Source organism: Dryobates pubescens, chromosome Z (genome assembly GCF_014839835.1).
Source record: "Dryobates pubescens isolate bDryPub1 chromosome Z, bDryPub1.pri, whole genome shotgun sequence".
NCBI lineage: Eukaryota > Metazoa > Chordata > Aves > Piciformes > Picidae > Dryobates > Dryobates pubescens.
In genome coordinates, this window is record NC_071657.1 from 55,671,981 (window position 1) to 55,691,758 (window position 19,778).

The 19,778-nt window shown below is 39.2% G+C and overlaps 1 protein-coding gene across 1 annotated transcript in view; it reads right to left on the bottom strand.

The window, feature by feature from the left end:
- SMARCA2 (SWI/SNF related, matrix associated, actin dependent regulator of chromatin, subfamily a, member 2) overlaps positions 1–19,778 on the bottom strand; it is a 121,273-nt gene that overhangs the window by 16,349 nt on the left and 85,146 nt on the right. The window contains 3 exon segments of the mRNA XM_054178817.1: positions 870–1,087; positions 14,709–14,927; positions 16,624–16,701. Coding sequence (XP_054034792.1) covers positions 870–1,087; positions 14,709–14,927; positions 16,624–16,701 — 515 coding nt within the window.

The following is a 19,778-nucleotide window of genomic DNA, read 5'->3' on the forward strand; positions in this document are numbered from 1 at the left end:
AATTGAGCTACATCCACTTTTTAATGGAACCAATTCTGCCTTGCATAAATGTGGGCTCCTGGGTGACAGAGATAGGCCTTGTCACTACATAATAGCACAGTGGTTAAGTTGTTACTTGACAAAGATCAGGTCTGAACCTGCTGGCACACAAGTGACGGGATAAAATCTTTAACTTCCTCAGCAACTATCAGTTACTGTCAGTAGCTGTCCCCTAGTGAAGGCTAAAGGAAGTTGAAGGCTAAAGGAAGTTAACTTTACTTGCTATTTTAAAAAGGAGAAGCAGGTACCCTGATCAGAAGTGCTTGACTATAGGACACAGCTCAAGGCCTGGGACCCAAAATCAAGAGATGCTCCTACACAGCTCTGACTAGAATACCTGAACAGCTTTTTTTTGTTCAGAGCTATTCTGTTCACAGCTATTCTATTAGTTAAGAGCCACAGCAAGGTGAATACATCATAATATGAGCCCTAAGTCTTTTGGGTGGTCTTTCAGATCATGGCCAGAGCCACTTACACATTTGTAGCCATATATTTGAGTAATAACACACACGGCACCAATAAACTGAAGGAAAACCCTGCTCAAGATGAATGTTCTTAAGTACACCTCCTGAGCAGAATGATTTCATTTCTAAGCAGGTGCCTTGTTTTTGCACTCATGTTTCAACAACTTTCCATCAGATTAGTCTTTTGCAAACTTTCTACAAAGAGTGAGACTTACAGGATCAGGCCCTAAGTGGAATCACTTTTCAGAAACACTGTGAAAGCAAGTCCTTCTACAAGACTGAAAACAAAAATTTAGCTGTTAAAAACCAAAGAGATCAACAGAAAAGGAAGAGAGCACAGGCAACAGAGATCATTTCCAAGCTCACCTATCCTTGTAGTTTATCACAGTATCGATGATAGCATTCATTTGTTTTGTCAGTTTGGGTGGATTTGGTGACAGTTTTTCTGCAGGAGGTCTGCCTCTTCTTTTCTTTGCTTTCTCACCATCCTCCTTCCCAGAATCTTTATCCACATTTCTTCGTCTCTTCCTTTTTTTCAGTCGGACTTCCTCTTCCATTTCTTCCAAATTGCCGTCTTCAATTGCCTGACAACCATGCATTCAAAAACATAATTTTTAAACAAAAGATATTGCGAAGTGAAATAACAAACTGTATTAAAAACAAAACCACAAGCCCAGAGGATGCCTGTAGTTCAGCTTATTCATAAAGAAGAATTCAAAAAAATTGAGTTATCTGCAATCAAACAAACACTAAATAGTAATTTGTTCTAAGAATTCCACTGTCACCTAAATAGATGCATGTTTATCTGAACCTTGAATTCCACGGCAACTCAGTTTCACACACCATAATGGCCAGTCTTACTGTGTCAGCAGGTGCACAATCAACATCTACTTGTTCATGTCAATGGCAGTCCTGTCTTATATATCAAGCAAAACAAACGTTGGTATTTTATGTTTTCAAACAGGACAGTCTCAACTGTGCTCAGTTCCCAAAGCCATATTGCCCACAGTTTTTAGTACACACAAAGTACACGCACAGATGCTTTATGCAGTAACAGTTCAACTTCTCCTCCAAATAATTCCAGTCAATAGTTTAAGCAAAATCCAAACTGCCCAAGCATTAAAATGATCTCTACAATACACAATTTTCTCCTAGAATAATAACCAGCAGATAGACAGAAGCACCGGCAGTACAGCATTCTACAATAAAAAGTACTTGCAACACAGGATGCAAAAGAATCTTCAAAAAACCAAAACCAAACCCCACACACTGCCACTAACAATGAATTACCTGGATGTATGCTTTTACCAGGCTCAGCAGCACTATGCAGAGGGATAAATAAAAATGCCACAAACCCACAAACTAGAAATAATGGGAACCTGTTTCACACACGGACTATCAGATCCATGTGATAAAGCAGGAAGCTGAACTTTTCTTGATTTGGGAAAGCCAACAAAAGAAAATAAAAATATGGAGTCATAAGAGAACTGAAATAAATAACAAAACCCCCCACAATAAAACTCTTTCAACGAGGCTCTCTGATTAATGCTTTCTCAGAACATAACTGATATTGATATTTGTCCCTTTTGCATCTCAAAATTGGCTTGAGTACATGCAAATGCTAATCAATCCTTTCTCGTAGCTGAAAGAGCTCTAATCATAAGGTAATTACCTTCATTTCTCCACAGCACCAAACATGGCTAATATTTATGATCATGTGAGTATAATAATCAATATAAAGAGAGTGATTACATCCCAGACATTATTTTTCTCAATTGTGTATAATTTCTCTTGAAAACATTTTATGAAGAAAATCTGGTGCACAACACAAAACAAGCTGGCATTTTAAAAACAACAGAGATATTTCAAAATCTGCATCCTCCGACGTGCAAATCCACAGAACAAACACGAACACAGAATCCTGAGGGACAGCCTGAAACTAGGCCTTAATAATCAAAAGACAATTTACATCATGCTTCCACAGTGTTCAGATAACCCACTATGAAGGAGGCTTGAGATCTGATGAGTTAGAAAGAAAAAAGGAGAAAAAACAAAATACCTGCACACAAATTCATTAATATTCATTTGGCTAAAGCAGGACGCACACTATAAACCACTGCAGCTAACGAAGATTAAGAAAAGGAAATTTCTCTGCATATCTTGGAAGCTAGAAAAGCTAATAATACATACAGCATGCAAGGCTGTCAACAGTTAATATCATTGTTCTCCTTAAGCACTCAGTTGTACACTGAATTACAGAGAACAATGACTTTTGATGTGTTACACACCTACACATGCCTGTGATGTAGTTCTACTGAATCTTCAAGACGGCAATGAAAAAGGATATTTACCTTACCACTATCAGCAGGCCGGCTATCGGAAATCACAGTTAGTGGGGATAAAATTAACAAGCCAGCAAAGCAGCGAGCTGCTAGTCTCTTCATCAGCTGATCAGGAAAAAAAAGAGAGCTGGGGAAAGGCTATGTTTTCATATACAAGTAATTTTATTTTACTGAAAATTTAATACTGAAAGGATTGTGGATACTCAAATCTGCTGTTTCATTCTACCTACTACAAGGCCCGAAGCCTTCTTCCTTCAGCCTGCTTTAATATTGACAACTACTTATCATATTTCTCCCCTTATTATTCTAGGCATCCAAATCAGATTTATAGCTAGGCAGTTTCTTGCTAGCATTTTAATTATAATAGAGAAACTAGACAATTTCATGTATGATTTTAAAACGGGAATAGGTTGCATGCATTTTAAAGACGCATTTATTACAGAAAATGTATTCCTATTCCTCCGCAGTGAACAGATTAGGTTTTGGTTACTGCAACTGGTAAAAAAAAAAAAAAATTCAGATTGACTTTTTTTTTTTTTTTTTTTAAAAAAAGCACAAACAAACAAGTTATCCTTTTGTTACCTTTGGCAGCATTTTGCTGTCCGTCTGAAAACTGGCACTTGCGTAACTAAAATATTTCTGTATTTTTGTTTACATGAGAAATTTTCTACCACCAAAAAAAAATATGACGGTGGTGCTGACAGCAGAAAGCTCACTAACATGTCATTTTATAATTCTACATGAAATTCTTGCTTGGAATAGGGTAGTATTCTTGGTGGGGAGGAAAGGGGGGGAGGGAATACCAGGACAAAAGGAAAAGAAAAGAAATGTAGAAATACTACATATAGCAATATAATCTGGAACCCCCCCCAAACAAAACAGTAAAAAAACAATCCAAGTACACTGACATACACTCTTGCACTCTTAAAAATTAGTCACTAGTAAGTAGCAAATTAATTATTAGCATACTACAGATCTGCACACAAATATTGAACTATCTACTTAGACAGTAATAATCAATCAGTTCCTATACTCAGCTTTCAAAATGTACATCCATGATTATAAACTCAGACAGGCTTCCTTAATTTACGATTTTAGTGATATCACTTGAAAATTAATGTCACAATACCAGCGGTCCAAAAATGTTGTTAGTGTGTCTCCTATCAGCAGTCTCATGCAGCAATTTTATGTATTGTGTATAAACAGTAATACTGAAATCTAAACCTGCATGATCTATGCTGCTGCTTCAAAAGATGGCTGAAAACTGTACCACACCGATCAATTAATGCTCTCTGCATACAATCCATACAGGCGTGTATGAGCCACAAAATATTTACTAAACTAATTAATCTGACTGAGCTCTTTCCTAGAAAAGATTACTATTCCAGGGCTGAAGAGCCACACCTAGGAGAATGTCCTTCCAAATCTTAACCAGTATGATAATGATAAAATCCTAGACACAAATCTCCAGATCCTGACAGATGATGGGCTGAGTGAGGGGGCAAGATAATACAGACACCTCCCCATGCTCAAATGCTTCTGGATTAGGGAGGTGAACAGCAATAGCACCAAGGAAAACAGTACACAAACAAACATTTAACACTTTCCTTCCCTTAAGGAAACAGAAAAAAAGAGTACAATAAAGTTTGGAGACTTTGTTATTTGAAAGAAAATTGTGAAAATCTACTGTCAAATTTTGCAAAGGGTTGAGCAACTGATGGCAGTGTAACTCTAAAGAACCAGTGGTAAGTCCAGTATTCACAAAATCTTCCTGGTTTTCTTAATCTTACTGATGTATCCTGGTCCATACACACAAAACAATTTCCTTGCTAAAGAGCTTAGAGCACCCAGGATTCTAAGGGAGACAGAATTTTAAGAGAGAGCAGACCAACCATGGGTTGAAGAAAACTAACCTGCAGAAAACTAACCTGCCTTCCTCTGAAAGGAAGACCCTGACCTCCCTCTCTCTCCCCTGCCAACAAAGACAAGAAGTAAAGTAGAAGTTACTGCTAAGACTCTTGGCCTTTCTGTTGCTGCTTGCAATTACACTTCTCACTTCATAAAGAAAAATGGCTGTACTAAGATGTTAAGTTGCCTTAGCAAATATGGATACAACTACACAAGTACCATAAAACCAAAACCAAATGTGACCTGTTTTGTTTCTCCATCTGAAAAACAGGACATTATGGGTACAGGCTTGAAGACTGGATAAGCAGTGTCAGCAGTGCTACTGCTTTGTAAAACTTGGATATCAATTAATCAATTTGGAAGAGAAGAAAGAAGTAAACAACTCTACAGAAGGGTAGAAACATTGGAATCACTGAAATGTCATCCCCCTGCTCACACCAATTTCTCTCTTCAGCATAATCAGTCCAGTACTGATATCCCAAGAGAAATCCCATCTTTTTCTTCTCTCTTGGTCTGCTTGAGATCCTATCCCTCTTTTACATTTTTGTTCTCAGATTACACCTGACAACTTATAAAGACTTCAGCTTATAAAGACTCATCTCCAAAAGAACCCTTTAAAACACAGTTCTCCTGTTTAGTTTCTCAACAACGATATTCCTGATGTCTGAGGTTGTTCCAATTTTCACATTTAAGAATTATTCTTGGCAGTCAAAGTCAAGTTCCCTTACATTGTAACTAATTCCCTTTTGCAATACAATGTAGTATACTACACGTCAAGACTGAAGGAGACCACCATGATACTTGACAGGGGAAAGGGCATAAGATACTCTACCATCAGCGCCATCATTAAATACATTAAGAGATTTATAAGGATTGATGAACAGTAATTTTAACTCAATTTCCTCTCCTTCTGCATACTACCACACAACAGATTTACCAGACCATTTCTGCTGGGACTAAACAAAGACAGAGTACAGACTAAAACCTGCAAAAAGCCAAGAATTACTGAATACCTCAGTTTTTAACTTTCACTGCTGATTCACTTTCCTCCACACAAGAACATTTCAAAGTCTTCAATCAGCACTTATGTAGAAGTAAAGTAACACTGAACTGTTTTGTTGTGAATTTTTGTGGTTTTGTTGTTGGTTTTGATTGGGTTTTTTTGTTATTGTTGTTGTTTGCTTGTTTGTTGTTGTTTTTTCCCATATTACTGGACAGTAAATCTTCCTTGGTATCTCCTGCAGTCTTTCCATTCATGAATGATCTGTTATGTGCACTTTTCACCAGCACAGAAAACCAGTTGTTGGAAGACACATTTCCTGGCATCAGATTCCCAAGCAATCCATCTTGAAGTAAAATCTACTGTGGCAGAGATGCCTCAAATTTTTCCCCTTAATCTTGTTCAGTGATGGAGATGTGTGTGCTTATTGTACAGGCAAGATTTTGGAGAATATAGTGGCTGGGTTTTTCAGTAAGGGAAAGTGGAAGGGAAGGATTTTTTAATATTTTTTATTTTTATTTTTATCAGTATTTTCTCTCCCTGACCTACTCAGAATTCTGACTCAGAAAAGCCTACTTACACATTGCAGACAACAACATACTGACAAAGGTATTAGGAGACACTTGGTACTTGAGTTATGCTTCCCTCCTTGACCAAGTCAATTATTTTCCTTAGGAGAGGGGGCAAGGAAAATTAATTGTATGAGGAAATTACCTTTTCTGAGAGGTGCCAGGAAGAGGTGGTGGAGATTACTTTTCTCGCTTTTTGCTAAATTCCTTTAAAGTAACAAGCACTGAATTTAGTCAACAGTGTAACACTTTTGTGTCCTTCAACAGGAAATATTCTATCTTACTTGAAATCTCATAGTTTAGAAAGAAAAGAAAATTGAGGTTGCAATGGCTTAGTTTGTACTGTGGGTTTTGCTTCCAGATCCTCCTTCTTTGGTCTACAACAAATCTTTTATGAAGGGAAATATCATCCTGTTGTCCTTCTGAGATTACCATTTTTTCTCCATTTTTAATGAGTTGCCAAAATGGTTGATTAATTGGCTTAATACTTCTGTAAAATGTTTAGGACAACTTAGAATTCTGGTAACAAATAGGTTCCATTCAGGCCCACAAAGAACTGTCACAGAACAGGAGGAAACAAGCTGAAATGAAGTTATGAAGGCAACCAGCAATGAAGACCAGATGCCACATAAAGGAAAACCAGGAATTCTACAACATTCTAGGATTTACTCTGTCCCACTCATATAAGATACATTGTTTATTTTACAAGGGAGATCATTAATTAAAAATACTACCACTAATGAACAGTTAATGACAGCCTCTCTTCCCAATCTTGAGACAGCACAGCTTCACCACGAGCTAATCTTGTCTGACAAATTTAGTAGGTTTTTATTACAGGGCCAGAGCAAGAGACATAATTTTCCTGGACTTGTGCAAATTGTTCAACACTGTCCTGCATGACATCTTGGTGCCTAAATTGGAAGGACACAGATTTAATGGATGGACCACTTAGTGGATAGGGAATATGTGATATAGCCACTCTTGAAGAGTTGCATTCACTGGCTCAATGTCCAAATGGAGACCTACGATGAGTGCAGTCTGAGACCAGTACTGGCACTGGTGCTGTTTAATGCCTCTATCAGTGACATGGACAGTGGAAATGAGTGGACCTTCAGCAAATTTGCCAATGACACCAATCTATGTGGCCCTGGTGACACACTGGAGGGAGGAGATGCCACCCATAGGGACCATGACTGGCTGGAGGTTCTGGCATATGCCAAGCTCATGAAGTTCATCAAGGAAAAGTGCAAGGTCTGCACTTGGGTTGGGACAATCCCAATTACAAATCCAGGCTGGGTGAAGAGTGGATTGAGAGAGGCCCTGCAGAGGAGACTTTGGGCATACTGTGTAAATTTAGATGTCAGAAGAAGGTCTTTACTATGATTATAGTGAGACAGTGGAATAGGTTGATCAGAGGAGTTCTGGACACCTCATCCCTGGGAGTATTTTAAGACCAGACTAGATGAGGCTTTGAGCAACCTGGTCTAGTGGGAGGAGTCCCTGCCCATGGCAGGGGGATTGGAATTCAGGTGATCTTTAAGGTCCCTTCCAATTCAAGACAATTTATGATTTTCTGCTTCTGTTTACCTTGTCCTTCACAAAATGCTGTTGAGTTGTAAATACATTTGGCTTCCTAGTACTATACAACCTTTATTTATCTGGTTGTGTGGAATTTTTTTGTTGTTGTTTTTGGTTTTTTGTTGATGATGTGACATTCTATTGAGGAAAAAAAAAAGTAGGAAATCTTTATTATGTAATGTTACATGTCCTGGCAGGCTGGCAGTGCGGCTGATGTTTTGCAGTTCATAATGCTGAGAACTAAAGATAGACCTCTCACATTTGACATTGTTTCTCAAGAAAAAAAATCTCAACATTCAGTCCTTCAGAATCAGAATGAATGGACTATTTTAAAATTAATTTCAACAAACTTCCCAATCCTTATTCCCTCTCTTCATTCAATGAGCACTGCCTCCCATTCTTCTGTGAGCCTACCAATATACTCTGGTATAAAGACGGGATTTATACCCAGTGAGATCAGTCCTTTGGAAAGGAACTGCAGTCTTGATTCTTTCTGGGACCACATAATCTTCCAGTGAACGTTGCTAACATTTGCAGTGACAGAAGTATTTTCCATAGTAAAACTAATTTGACAGTTCTAAGCTCTTGATTCAGGTAAGCAGACAGGTCCAACTCTCATTCAGCAACACTTCTATATCATTATTCTAGTAGAAAGTTTCCTATAAAGAACAAGCACATTTTCTTCTACTAAAGAAACAAAACAGCTGAGCACTATAATGCAAAGTGATGATTAGCAGATTTCCAGTGTGAAAGCACTCATTTTGAGTCAAAGTTCTTGCCTTAGAATGAGTGAATTATTTGGTTCTCAAGCGAACAAAAAAGCAAGGACGCCTTCACATTGCTCACCTTTATGCAAGTAAAAGTAAACTCAATGGAATGACTACTGGCAGAAACAAAATACTTTCTTTTGTTCTTCTCCCTTATATAAGCATATTCACACATTCTCAAACAGACATTTGTTGTTCCAAGACTATAATATGGAAGAAAACCAAATGGAAGCAAAATGGACAAAATAAATTCAAAACAAAAGAGTTAAAATACCTTGCATAAAACTAAAACAACAGGGGAAAACAGATTTTAGAAACCATTATAATTTCATTGTTTTTCATCAGAAACTCTTAAGATCACTTTTTTCTACCTATTCACAGGCTTAAGGATATTTTCAGTAGCATGGAAAATTGATTATAGGTACCTCTTATTATTAATAAAGGTACTCTGAGGCAATTAAGAACAGGAAGCATGCAATGTTAAGAGACTATAATATGAGAAAACGTAGGGCAAGAAATTGGACTGCTTAGTTTCTCTGAAAACAGAGGAAAAAAATTACTTATAGACATACACTGGGTTTAAGAAGTAACAGTAGAAGGTAGCCCTTTAAGACATTCAATATAGCTTTTTAATAACTCTGCAGTATTTGGAGGAAAACAGCATAACATGAAAGTAAGTCAAACTTTGGACAACTTGCTGAGAAAACTTACATAAGTTATATGTATTTTTTAATGTATTTTATACCAAAATAATACTTTGTGAGGCTAAATTCTAGTAGTAATGCAGTGAGTTCTGTATTTTCAGGATCCTCCTAAAGCAGCAGTTATCAGACTGTGACAGAACTCACACAGTGCTTGACCCTTTAATAAGCTTCAAAATGCAAATCTAACACAAACAGTATCAGTCCAGAAGGCCGTCTTGGTCCTCTGGGATACACTGCAATGCCAACCATAGTCTGACAAGCAAAAACTATTACCTAAGCAATGGCTAACTGAAGAACACAAAGAAAATTTCTGGAAAGGCAATAAGGCTTAAGAGGAAGTGAAGTTTCTTAACAGAATAATGCATAATATAGTGTAAGTGCATATATGAAAAACTAAAGCAAGGCTGTAAGGAGCAACAATGTCCTACGGCTCTGAGCATAAAATATTGTTTAAAGTATTTTCTTACATCATCAGATACAAGTTGAAATGAAAGTTGGCAGATGAGCTGGCCAAGCCGCTCTCCATCATTTTCCTCCAGTCCTGGCTCACTGGAGAGGTCCCAGATGACTGGAAACTGGCCAGTGTGGTCCCCATCCACAAGAAGGGTTGGATGGAGGAACCTGGAAACTACAGACCAGTCAGCCTGACCTCAGTGCCAGGGAAAGTGATGGAGCAGATTATCCTGGCGGCAATAACTGCGCACCTGAAGGATGGCCAAGGGCTCAGGTCCAGCCAACACGGATTTAGGAAGGGCAGGTCCTGCCTCTCCAACCTGATCTCCTTCTATGATCAGGTGACCCGTCTGGTGGATGTGGGGAGGCCTGTGGATGTAGTCTATCTGGACTTCAGCAAGGCCTTTGACACCGTCCCCCACAGTAAACTGCTGGCTAAGCTATCAGCTCGTGGTTTGGACCACAACACTCTGTGCTGGGTTAGGAACTGGCTGGAGGGCCGAGCCCAGAGAGTGGTGGTGAATGGTGCCACATCCGGCTGGCGGCCAGTCACCAGTGGCGTCCCCCAGGGATCAGTGCTGGGCCCCATCCTCTTTAACATTTCATTGATGATCTGGATGAGGGGGTTGAGTCAGTCATCAGCAAGTTTGCAGATGACACCAAGTTGGGAACAGATGTTAGTCAGTTAGAGGGTAGAAAGGCTCTGCAGAGGGACCTTGACTGACTGGACAGATGGGCAGAGTCCTATGGGATGGCATTTAATAAGTCTAAGTGCTGGGTGCTGCACTTTGGCCAAGGCAACCCCATGCAGAGCTACAGGCTGGGGTCAGAGTGGCTGGAGAGCTGCCAAACGGAGAGGGACCTGGGGGTGCTGATTGACACCCGCCTAAACATGAGCCAGCAGTGTGCCCAGGTGGCCAAGAAGGCCAATGGCATCCTGGCCTGTATTAGGAATAGTGTGGCCAGCAGGAGCAGGGAGGTCATTGTGCCCCTGTACTCTGCATTGGTTAGGCCACACCTTGAGTCCTGTGTCCAGTTCTGGGCCCCTCAGTTTAGGAAGGACATCGAGACACTTGAACGTGTCCAGAGAAGGGCAACAAGGCTGGGGAGAGGCCTTGAGCACAAGCCCTGTGAGGAGAGGCTGAGGGAGCTGGGATTGTTTAGCCTGGAGAAGAGAAGGATCAGAGGCGACCTCATTGCCCTCTACAACTACCTGAAGGGTGGTTGTAGACAGGAGGGGGTTGGTCTCTTCTCCCAGGCAACCAGCACCAGAACAAGGGGACACAGTCTCAAGTTGTGTCAGGGGAGGTTTAGACTCGAGGTGAGGAAAAAGTTCTTCACTGAGCGAGTCATTCGTCATTGGAATGGGCTGCCCAGGGAGGTGGTGGAGTCGCCGTCCCTGGAGGTGTTCAAGGGGAGATTGGACGTGGCACTTGGTGCTATGATCTAGTTGTGAGGTCTGTTGGAACAGGTTGGACTTGATGACCCTTGGGGTCTCTTCCAACCTTAGTTACTGTGATACTGTGATAATGGATATCCATTAAACTGCAGTTTGTGACACTCAAATATGTGACAATTTCAGAGTGCAGGATGAAATTCAGGATTATAATTACTGGAAAACTTTTGTAGGATTTTCCTTTCTAAAGTTAAAATTCCACTGCCTGAATAAGAATCATAGAATCATAGAATGCCTTGGGTTGGAAGGGACCTTTTGAGGTCATCTAGTCCAACCCCCGCTGCAGTAAGCAGGGACATCCCCAATTAGATCAGGTTGCTCAGCCCCTCATCAAGTCTGACATATGGCAATTTTAGGCAGGGGTTTGAAAGAACACAGTAGTGTATGCTTTTTGAGTGTGCATGTGGCAGTGTTTCCAGACATCCAAAGTATAAAGAAACTACTTTGCTGGTGTGATTTTATTCGAAATTAAAGCAAGGTCAAATCAATCAACCACAAGCACCTTCTGAGGTTCAGAATAGCTTTGGGTAACTTTTCACATTATTTAGAAATCCAAGTAACTGAGAATTCTGTAAAAGAAAAAAAAGTTCCATGATATCATAGCTTAAGTTTGAGACAACAAAGCGACCGGGATCTCACAGGGACTCGTGGTGTACGACCAGGTGACTGAGAGCCAGAACATGCCCTCACAACTAATACGGCTAGTGGCATTCTGGGATACATTCATTAGTGTGACCAGCCAGTCTAGGGAGGGCCTCTTCCCCTGCTAGTCTGCCCTGGTAAGGCCTCATCTGATATACTGCATCCAGTTCCCAGTTCAAGGACAAGGAAGTACAGTTCATCTGCTCTCGTCTCCTTTCAAATGATGACACTTTACAGCAATGATCTCTCAATTTGCTCCTTATGACAAAGCAAAATATTAAATGCCCTCCTTTTTGCAGACTGAATAAACACTTTGGCAACAATATCATCTAAACTGCATCACTGATTTTAGATTTCACTGCAACTGAAAAAATAGCCGCCTTTTCCCTTTTCTTATATAGAGTCTGAATTTCCTGAAAAGGTCATGAAAGACAGGTAGTAACACCTGTAGCATAAAAGTGGTTTGGCTTCATGAGGCTTTAAAATCATGTTCAGCTTCCTAATCCTTTGAGACACCACCCTCCATGTATGTAAAACTTACCAGCAAGGTATCCTTAATGCCGGTCACCAGATAGACAACACCCTGAAACTGTTGACTTCTAAAGCCTCCAGTGACAAACTCTTTCAAATGTGACTTTTCTCCTACGTGAACAATTTCAATTGGATCTGCAATTCAATACTACACAGCAGAGTTTAGATCAGAATGCAGTTTTTTTCACATGCCCTGGGCAAATACTCATTTACTTGACTGATAAACACATTTTGTTTGTTTTGAGAACAGAGGGTAAATGTTCAGATTGTTTTGGCTTCAGACAGGAACCTCATGCCAACTTTCTCAGGAGCCATAGAATGTTTACCTCAGATAGGTCCTGTGCTGCAGCTGTACTGGTGTGAGAAGATGTGGTTCTGCAAAGAACACAGGAGAAAGACCTCCCCTGCCTCATCTCTGACCCCTACCACAAAGAAGACGCATGCTCAAGAAGCCCGAGAAGTTGGGCTAGAACACATCACATCCCTGCCTTCTATTAAGCATAAACATGCATATATAGATGGTGTAGCTATATAAAGAAAAGTTAGGATTTGTAAGTTGCTTTTTGGTATCTGTGGGGGGGGAAGTCTCTGCGGCCCAGCATGCTGTTTCTCTCTCAGTATTTTTCCCTGCTGCTTGCTCGCTTCTTTTTTAATAAACAACTCTCACAAGACTTGGAAATTTTCTCATGCGGCCTATTTATAACAAATAGATAAAAGTGAAACTCTCTCAGAAAACACAAAACTAACTGGAAAACCTCAGTAATTTCTGTAGTAACAAGCTGGCCTGACTTTATTACATCGGACACTAGGCCTAACTTTCAACAGACTGCTAAGTAAACTCAGAAAGTTATGTAAAATTCCACTTAATGAGAAAACAGTTGAACACATGTCCAACACTTTCTTCCTAGGAATTTATGTTGTAAAACATATTTATCATAGTAACCATAAACCAAATAGCAAATTAAATTTATGTCATGATTATAGTAAACCAGTATTTACCACACATTCTGTTTGTATGAAATTCAGCAGGGGTTTTCTTTAAATTTAAGTAAGATTGAATAATTATGGACCAAATGCTTGAATTTCATTTACAAGTTTTAGCTCAGCAAAAGTCCACAATACTTGACATCTGCATATGGTAAACTGGACACTGTTCATTCTGGACTCAAGTATGTTTCTCTGGCCAACAAGCAAAGCTATTTCAAATGAACTGCATTAGATGGGGAATAAAACCCAATTCATGCCAACTAGCCAGCAATTACATTTAATGATAACTGAACCCAGGTACAACTGTCTTAAAAAGTATTTTAACTACTCAGGCAAATCCTCTGGTTCTAGAAGCTTGCCCTATGCAATGGAGTCCTCAGCAGAAAATAATCTGCCATGGAATCCAGCAAAGTATCTAGCAGCCCTGTTAGAAGTGGTGCAGGGATAGAATCTACTAGAGCATGAAACATTTCCAGATGGAAATGCTTGGTTGGATCAAGAAGCAAACTTCTCCTCCTTTTTTTCAGGAAATATGGTTGTCATGCCAACACCTACAGAACAGCAGACTGCAGCGACAGCTAGTGATGAGGCCAGTTTGTATCTTGCAGCTTCCCTGTGAGGCTGTTACTGGAAGTACAGAGTGTTCAGGGCAGCAGCACAGTGTATATTCATAGAGTTGGCTACTGTAATTATTTTGTCTCCTGCTTCCAAAACTCAAGAACTTCAACCCCTAGCAAGGACGGATCTGACATACCTGATCGGTATACACACATGCATACAGACTTTGAAGCATATGCCACACTCCCACAGGATTACAAGAAAGTTTCCAAATTCTTAAAAGGGTTAATTTCAGGCATTAAAAGAATTAGTAAAATTAAGCTTCTGCAGCACAGAAACCTCCAATATACACTGAACACTGGTCTCATCCACTATAAAGGAATTCTTCATATACATACACTAAAGATGACAAAAGTATATAAAGACTTAAGAAATATGTCAAGATTGATAGTAATAGAATAGTTCCAATATAAAGCTATCACGGTCCTTACTCAGCATTTAGTAACATTTCAGCAACATAGCTTAATACTTATGCCTTCAACAGAGCACCAAAGGGTGTTTAATAGGGAAACACAGGCCATAACGACTACATTGAGCTCCCATGGGCGCAACTGCGTAGAATTCTAAAAGACAAAAAAACTCACTACAATGAATAAATCTCAGCTGTAACAAAACAAAACCAAAACCAACCAAACAAAAAGACAGCCTACCCGCAGCCATTGTTTCTCTGTAAGAGCATCACTGTAGTCCACATCCCTGCGTTGACGGGATCCTCTTCCAAATATTTTCTCCTCTTCTTCTTCACATGTGAGCCTTTCAACTTCAGCATCATCCTTGATAATCCATGATGGCAATTCATCCTCCTCCATCAAGCGAGGCTTACGCTTGGGATTTCTGGCATCCTCCCTCCGGCGGTCCATGTCCATGCGCTGCAGTTGCAATTAGTAAAGGATAAAACAGATTAAGGGCAAATATTAAGTGAACCATTGAAATTTCTATCTAATGATTCTTGAAACTTTAAACCAAGTCCTTTGCAGGTATTTCCATTCTATGATACTTTTAAAATGCAACTATAAAAAGAAGAAGCTACCCTTGATGGTTGATTTTCCAGTCAAGCTTGCTACTCTGTAAGTAGCTTATTCAAGTAACTAAGGCAACGCAGCAGCTAAGTGACACAAAGTGCAGATCACAAGAATACTTTTGTATTGTGTCAACTAAACAACTCTGCTCTTTTTTTTTGCACAGGTTTTATGGTTTCAATACATTCATGTATGTGATCTGCAAGTATTGATCATTCCTTGACAACATCCCCACAAGGTTTTATTATTATGTAACTGAAAGGACTAGCTGGAAACACACTAGTTTTGTGACCCTGAATATCACAAGGACATTTAAAAAATAATTTTACCAAAAAAAGGCATCCCTAAAGAAAATTGAAGGCGCTCAAGAGAAAAGCCTGCACAGATAGTGTCAAAAAGCCAACATGTCTAAACCACTGGATTTTTCCTGATTTTACAGTTGTACTCGGCAAAAACAAAAACACACACAAAAATATCAGTCAAGATTAGGTGAAGTGTTAAGAATACTAGAAGGTAATGTTAAGACTTTGAGCTGAAGTTGAATTTACAACATAAATTACTTTTGAGTGTTCTGAGCAATCACCTCAGGAAACAGATACAGACACTCAGCATACTTCACCACAACCTACTGTAGACTCATCAGTGGGGTGCGTTATAATCCTTGTGAGGAAGAACCCATCTCTCTGTTGCCTACATACTGACCTAGGCTCCTACAGTCCTGTGAATCTCATTTGCATTTTTTAAGCAGCCGAAATCCAGTGGTATGACAGCCTTTTCATATAGGCCTCTTGAGTATTAAAACACTTAGGAATCAGCAGCTAACCCAAGAAAACAAACAAGTAATAATCAAGCACTTAATTTTCATATTTGAAAAACAGATATACACAGACTGGGACCAGAACTGGCTGTATCATCATAACACACTACTGCTTTGGCCAGAGAACATTTATAAAAAGAATTTCCAATGATGTATAGAACTCTCCCTTGTGGGCAAGATGCTATGCTTTTACAGGATGCCAACTAGACATATCATCCTTTTACACTCCTAGCCAAGGCAGACATGAATAAATTGAGAGGTAGTACCTATCAAGAAGGGCAGGTCAAATCCAGCCAAATGTACTAACTGAGGCTTAAAGATGGCACTATTGAATATACTGAACCCTCTCAGCTTGGCTCTTCTCAAATACAAGGATTCCCAAAACACTAACTGAGACACATCACCTTACAAGTAGTCTTTCAATGTCTTGTCTGGAGTCTTATCTGATTGCTAAACTCAGTTTCACGCTGTAAATTTCTAAGGTCATGCTAGACTGTTCCTCCAGAATGGCACTGTTCCACTATACCATCTGGAAGGATCTCTTAAGTTTTGCTGTCATGCAAGGAACTCTGAATTTAAGTAGATTATTGTTCTTTCCTCATATAAATAGTGCAAGTAAATAGACTTTATTCCTCCAGTGAAGTTTGCCAAATGTTGAACTACAAAAGCTTAAGGCCTTTGTTAAAAACACTAGAGAAGATATTCTACTTATGATCATATCATCCTTACCATAAAGAGATCAAATTCCTCCTCACGGCGAGCAATCATCTGATTCAGAGTCTCATCATCTGGAACTTCATCTTCCTCCTGGTCACACAGATGAATAAATGGATTAGGAAAAAAGTTACCTGCAACTTACTTCGAAGTAACAGCCTTCATCAGGTCAGTGTTGCAATGACCCTTCTTCTTCTGTCAACAATGTAAGAAATACTCAAAATGAAACTAAAAGTTTTAAAATGCTTAAGTAATGGAAAATAGAAATAATTAGAGAGGCAATTGGGACTTAATACCACCTTCATAAACTGAGAATGAGGAAATGAGCAAATACACAACCAGGAGATTTGAGGTTGTGGTTTTCCTGGGTCAGAAGCATACTTAGCATTTCAGTTAAAATATATGCATTTCCGGTCTGCTGTTATACTGTTTTCCCTCACAAATAACCTTCTGAATTATGAGGTACTTGCTGTCAACCAAGGGGAAAAGTCCTGGTTAAATTAAAAAAAAAAAAAAAAAAAGGAACTACATCATTATGCTGGACAAATCCCTGCTGAATGCCTCTTTCTCTTGACCATTGTCTACTTCCAAATTGAGATGTAAACCTCTGACTTTAGACAGAATGTATTTCATAAAACCAGGAAGAGACCTTGGAAAAGCAAGTCAGAACATGTTCAGAGAAGGGCAACAAAGCTGGTGAGGTGTTTGGAACACAAGCCCTATGAGGAGAGCCTGAGGGAGCTGGGGTTGCTTAGCCTGGAGAAGGGAAGGCTCAGGGGAGACCTTATTGCTCTCTACAACTACTTGAAGGGAGGTTGTAGCCAGGAGGAGGTTGGTCTCTTCTCCCAGGCAACCAGCACCAGAACAAGAGGATACAGTCTCAAGCTGCAGCAGGGGAGGCTTGGGTTGGATGTTAGGAAGAAATTCTTCACAGAAAGAGTGATTGGCCATTGGAATGGGCTGCCCAGGGAGGTGGTAGAGTCACCATCGCTGGAACTGTTTAAGAAGACACTGGATGAGGCACTTAGTTCCATGATTTAGTCGATGAGATGGTGTTGAGAGATAGGTTAGACTTGATGATCTCAAAGGTCTCTTCCAACCTGTTTAATTCTGTGATGAACTCTAGAAATTCAACTAAAAATGTTAGCACTGAACAGCGATGATACCAATTTAACACAGAGTCCACAATGTCAGTTTCCCTCCTTGAATAATTTCCAAAGCACGTGACATTTCAAATCTGACAAGAAGTCAATCAAAACAACAGATCTACATAATTATTACTGCAGGGCTTATATTCATTATGCTGCAAACCCAGACTTTTTCATGAAAATTCATGTTTGTAGTAGAATGTTGCATATAGCACCCCAAAAAATGTTATTCTGTATGTGGGGTTTTTTTCAGAAAACAAACAGCAAATACCTTGTATCTACATCCACACATTCTGTTTTCCTTCCACTGTCAAGATTTCTATACCTCAGAAAAAAACCAGTGTTTTTATTAATGAACATGTCTGTACCTTAGTACACATAATTCAATTTCAACATGAAGAAAGTAACTATTAAAATGACAGAGAGATAGCCATTCTTACTTCTAGTCAGTGTCACCCTGATGTTTAAGAGAAGGAAGCTGCATGGTCATACACACACAGAAAAAAAAGGAGTACATATCCCTGCCTTTATGATCAGTGAGGAACGTAACCCTTATTTCATTATTTCTATCATCTCCATGAGAGCAACATGTGGCCTGAAAAAAATGTAAGGGTTCCTGCAGCAGAAACAGTGTCCCCATCACCTGTGGTTAGTCTGAACAATCCTGTTGCCAAACAGGTAGGCTCACCCAAACAAGAATTTGTAAACACTAGTAATAACAAAAAAACATATCCATGAACTAGTTACTTCTAATCACCTCTCACAACCTTGCTATTACTCCAATATATATTTCCAAATACACAGAAATTACCTCTTTGTATTTCCTAGTACTGCTAAAAGAAAGAGGAGCAAAAATGAGAGGAAAGAAGAAGGAAAAATAAGGGGAGTTTTGATGCTGAATTTACAAAACCTACTAAGAAAGTACAAACAGAATATGGTACTCGACATACAAGTGTAAAAAGGTTTGATATGCAAGTTTAATGTATGCTTAGCATGGAAATATTTGACTTGCTGGTCATTAAAAAAATTGCTTTGTTAGATGCATTTGTCTATATTTGCAGTTCAAAGCTGGTTTGACTTTTTAGCTGAAGTATTTATTTTTTCTTGTCATTCTCTCATATGACATTCAAATTTTGTTTCCAGTGATGTTACTATGAAGAAGCAGCGTTTCACCAGTGCAAAACAGTGGAAATTCAACCGTTCTTATTCCATCAGCACTTAGTGATTGGACAAAATTTTGCACAGTCCAGTCCACAAAGAAATTATACTTGAAGATTTCAGATGAAGTCTGTTTGTTAGCAGTCAGACTGCAATATGAATGTTTGCTTTAAAGACTTGTGCTGGGTTGTGACAAGCAAACCTTGGTTAAATCTGTGCTTACTTCAGGATGGCAGACCAAGCGTATCTGAACGCAGAAGAAACAGATTGCTCTGATATCACCCATGAAATAATGCATGTCAATTGAGCCTGACCCACAATCCCAACTTCTGAAACATTTTCAGATCAGTATTTTCTAGCACTTTAAAAATGTAACAAAAATGTGTCAGTTTTTAAAACTAACTCAAAGGCTTACTGAAAATTTCTGCTGGTTTCAAATTCATCAGTCTGCTAACATAGATGGTCTTAGTTGCTTGAGAACTACAGTTTTACTAAATAGAAAATGGTACCTATGCATCACCCCACTTCTGCATTCACACCCTGAATAAAAGCCAATTGCTGACAAACTGTCCCTCTTGTGAAAAATGTTAAAACAATACCAAATTCTGTCTTAAATGATGCGCTAGCTTTTTCTAAATGCACAACCAAGACAAAGAGTTTACACAAAAGGTTAGTTAAGAAGTAAACTCTTTGGTCTTTGAAACTTTACACCACATAATGAAAGATGTCTGAAACAGACTACAGAATCTTCTTACTGTGGGTATCATTCTCAGACACAGGCACAGTCAGAGGCACAATGAGGCTTGAGATCTCTGTGTTTTTAATGAGTATGGGGTATTATGAAGGTTGGAAAAACTAACTGTG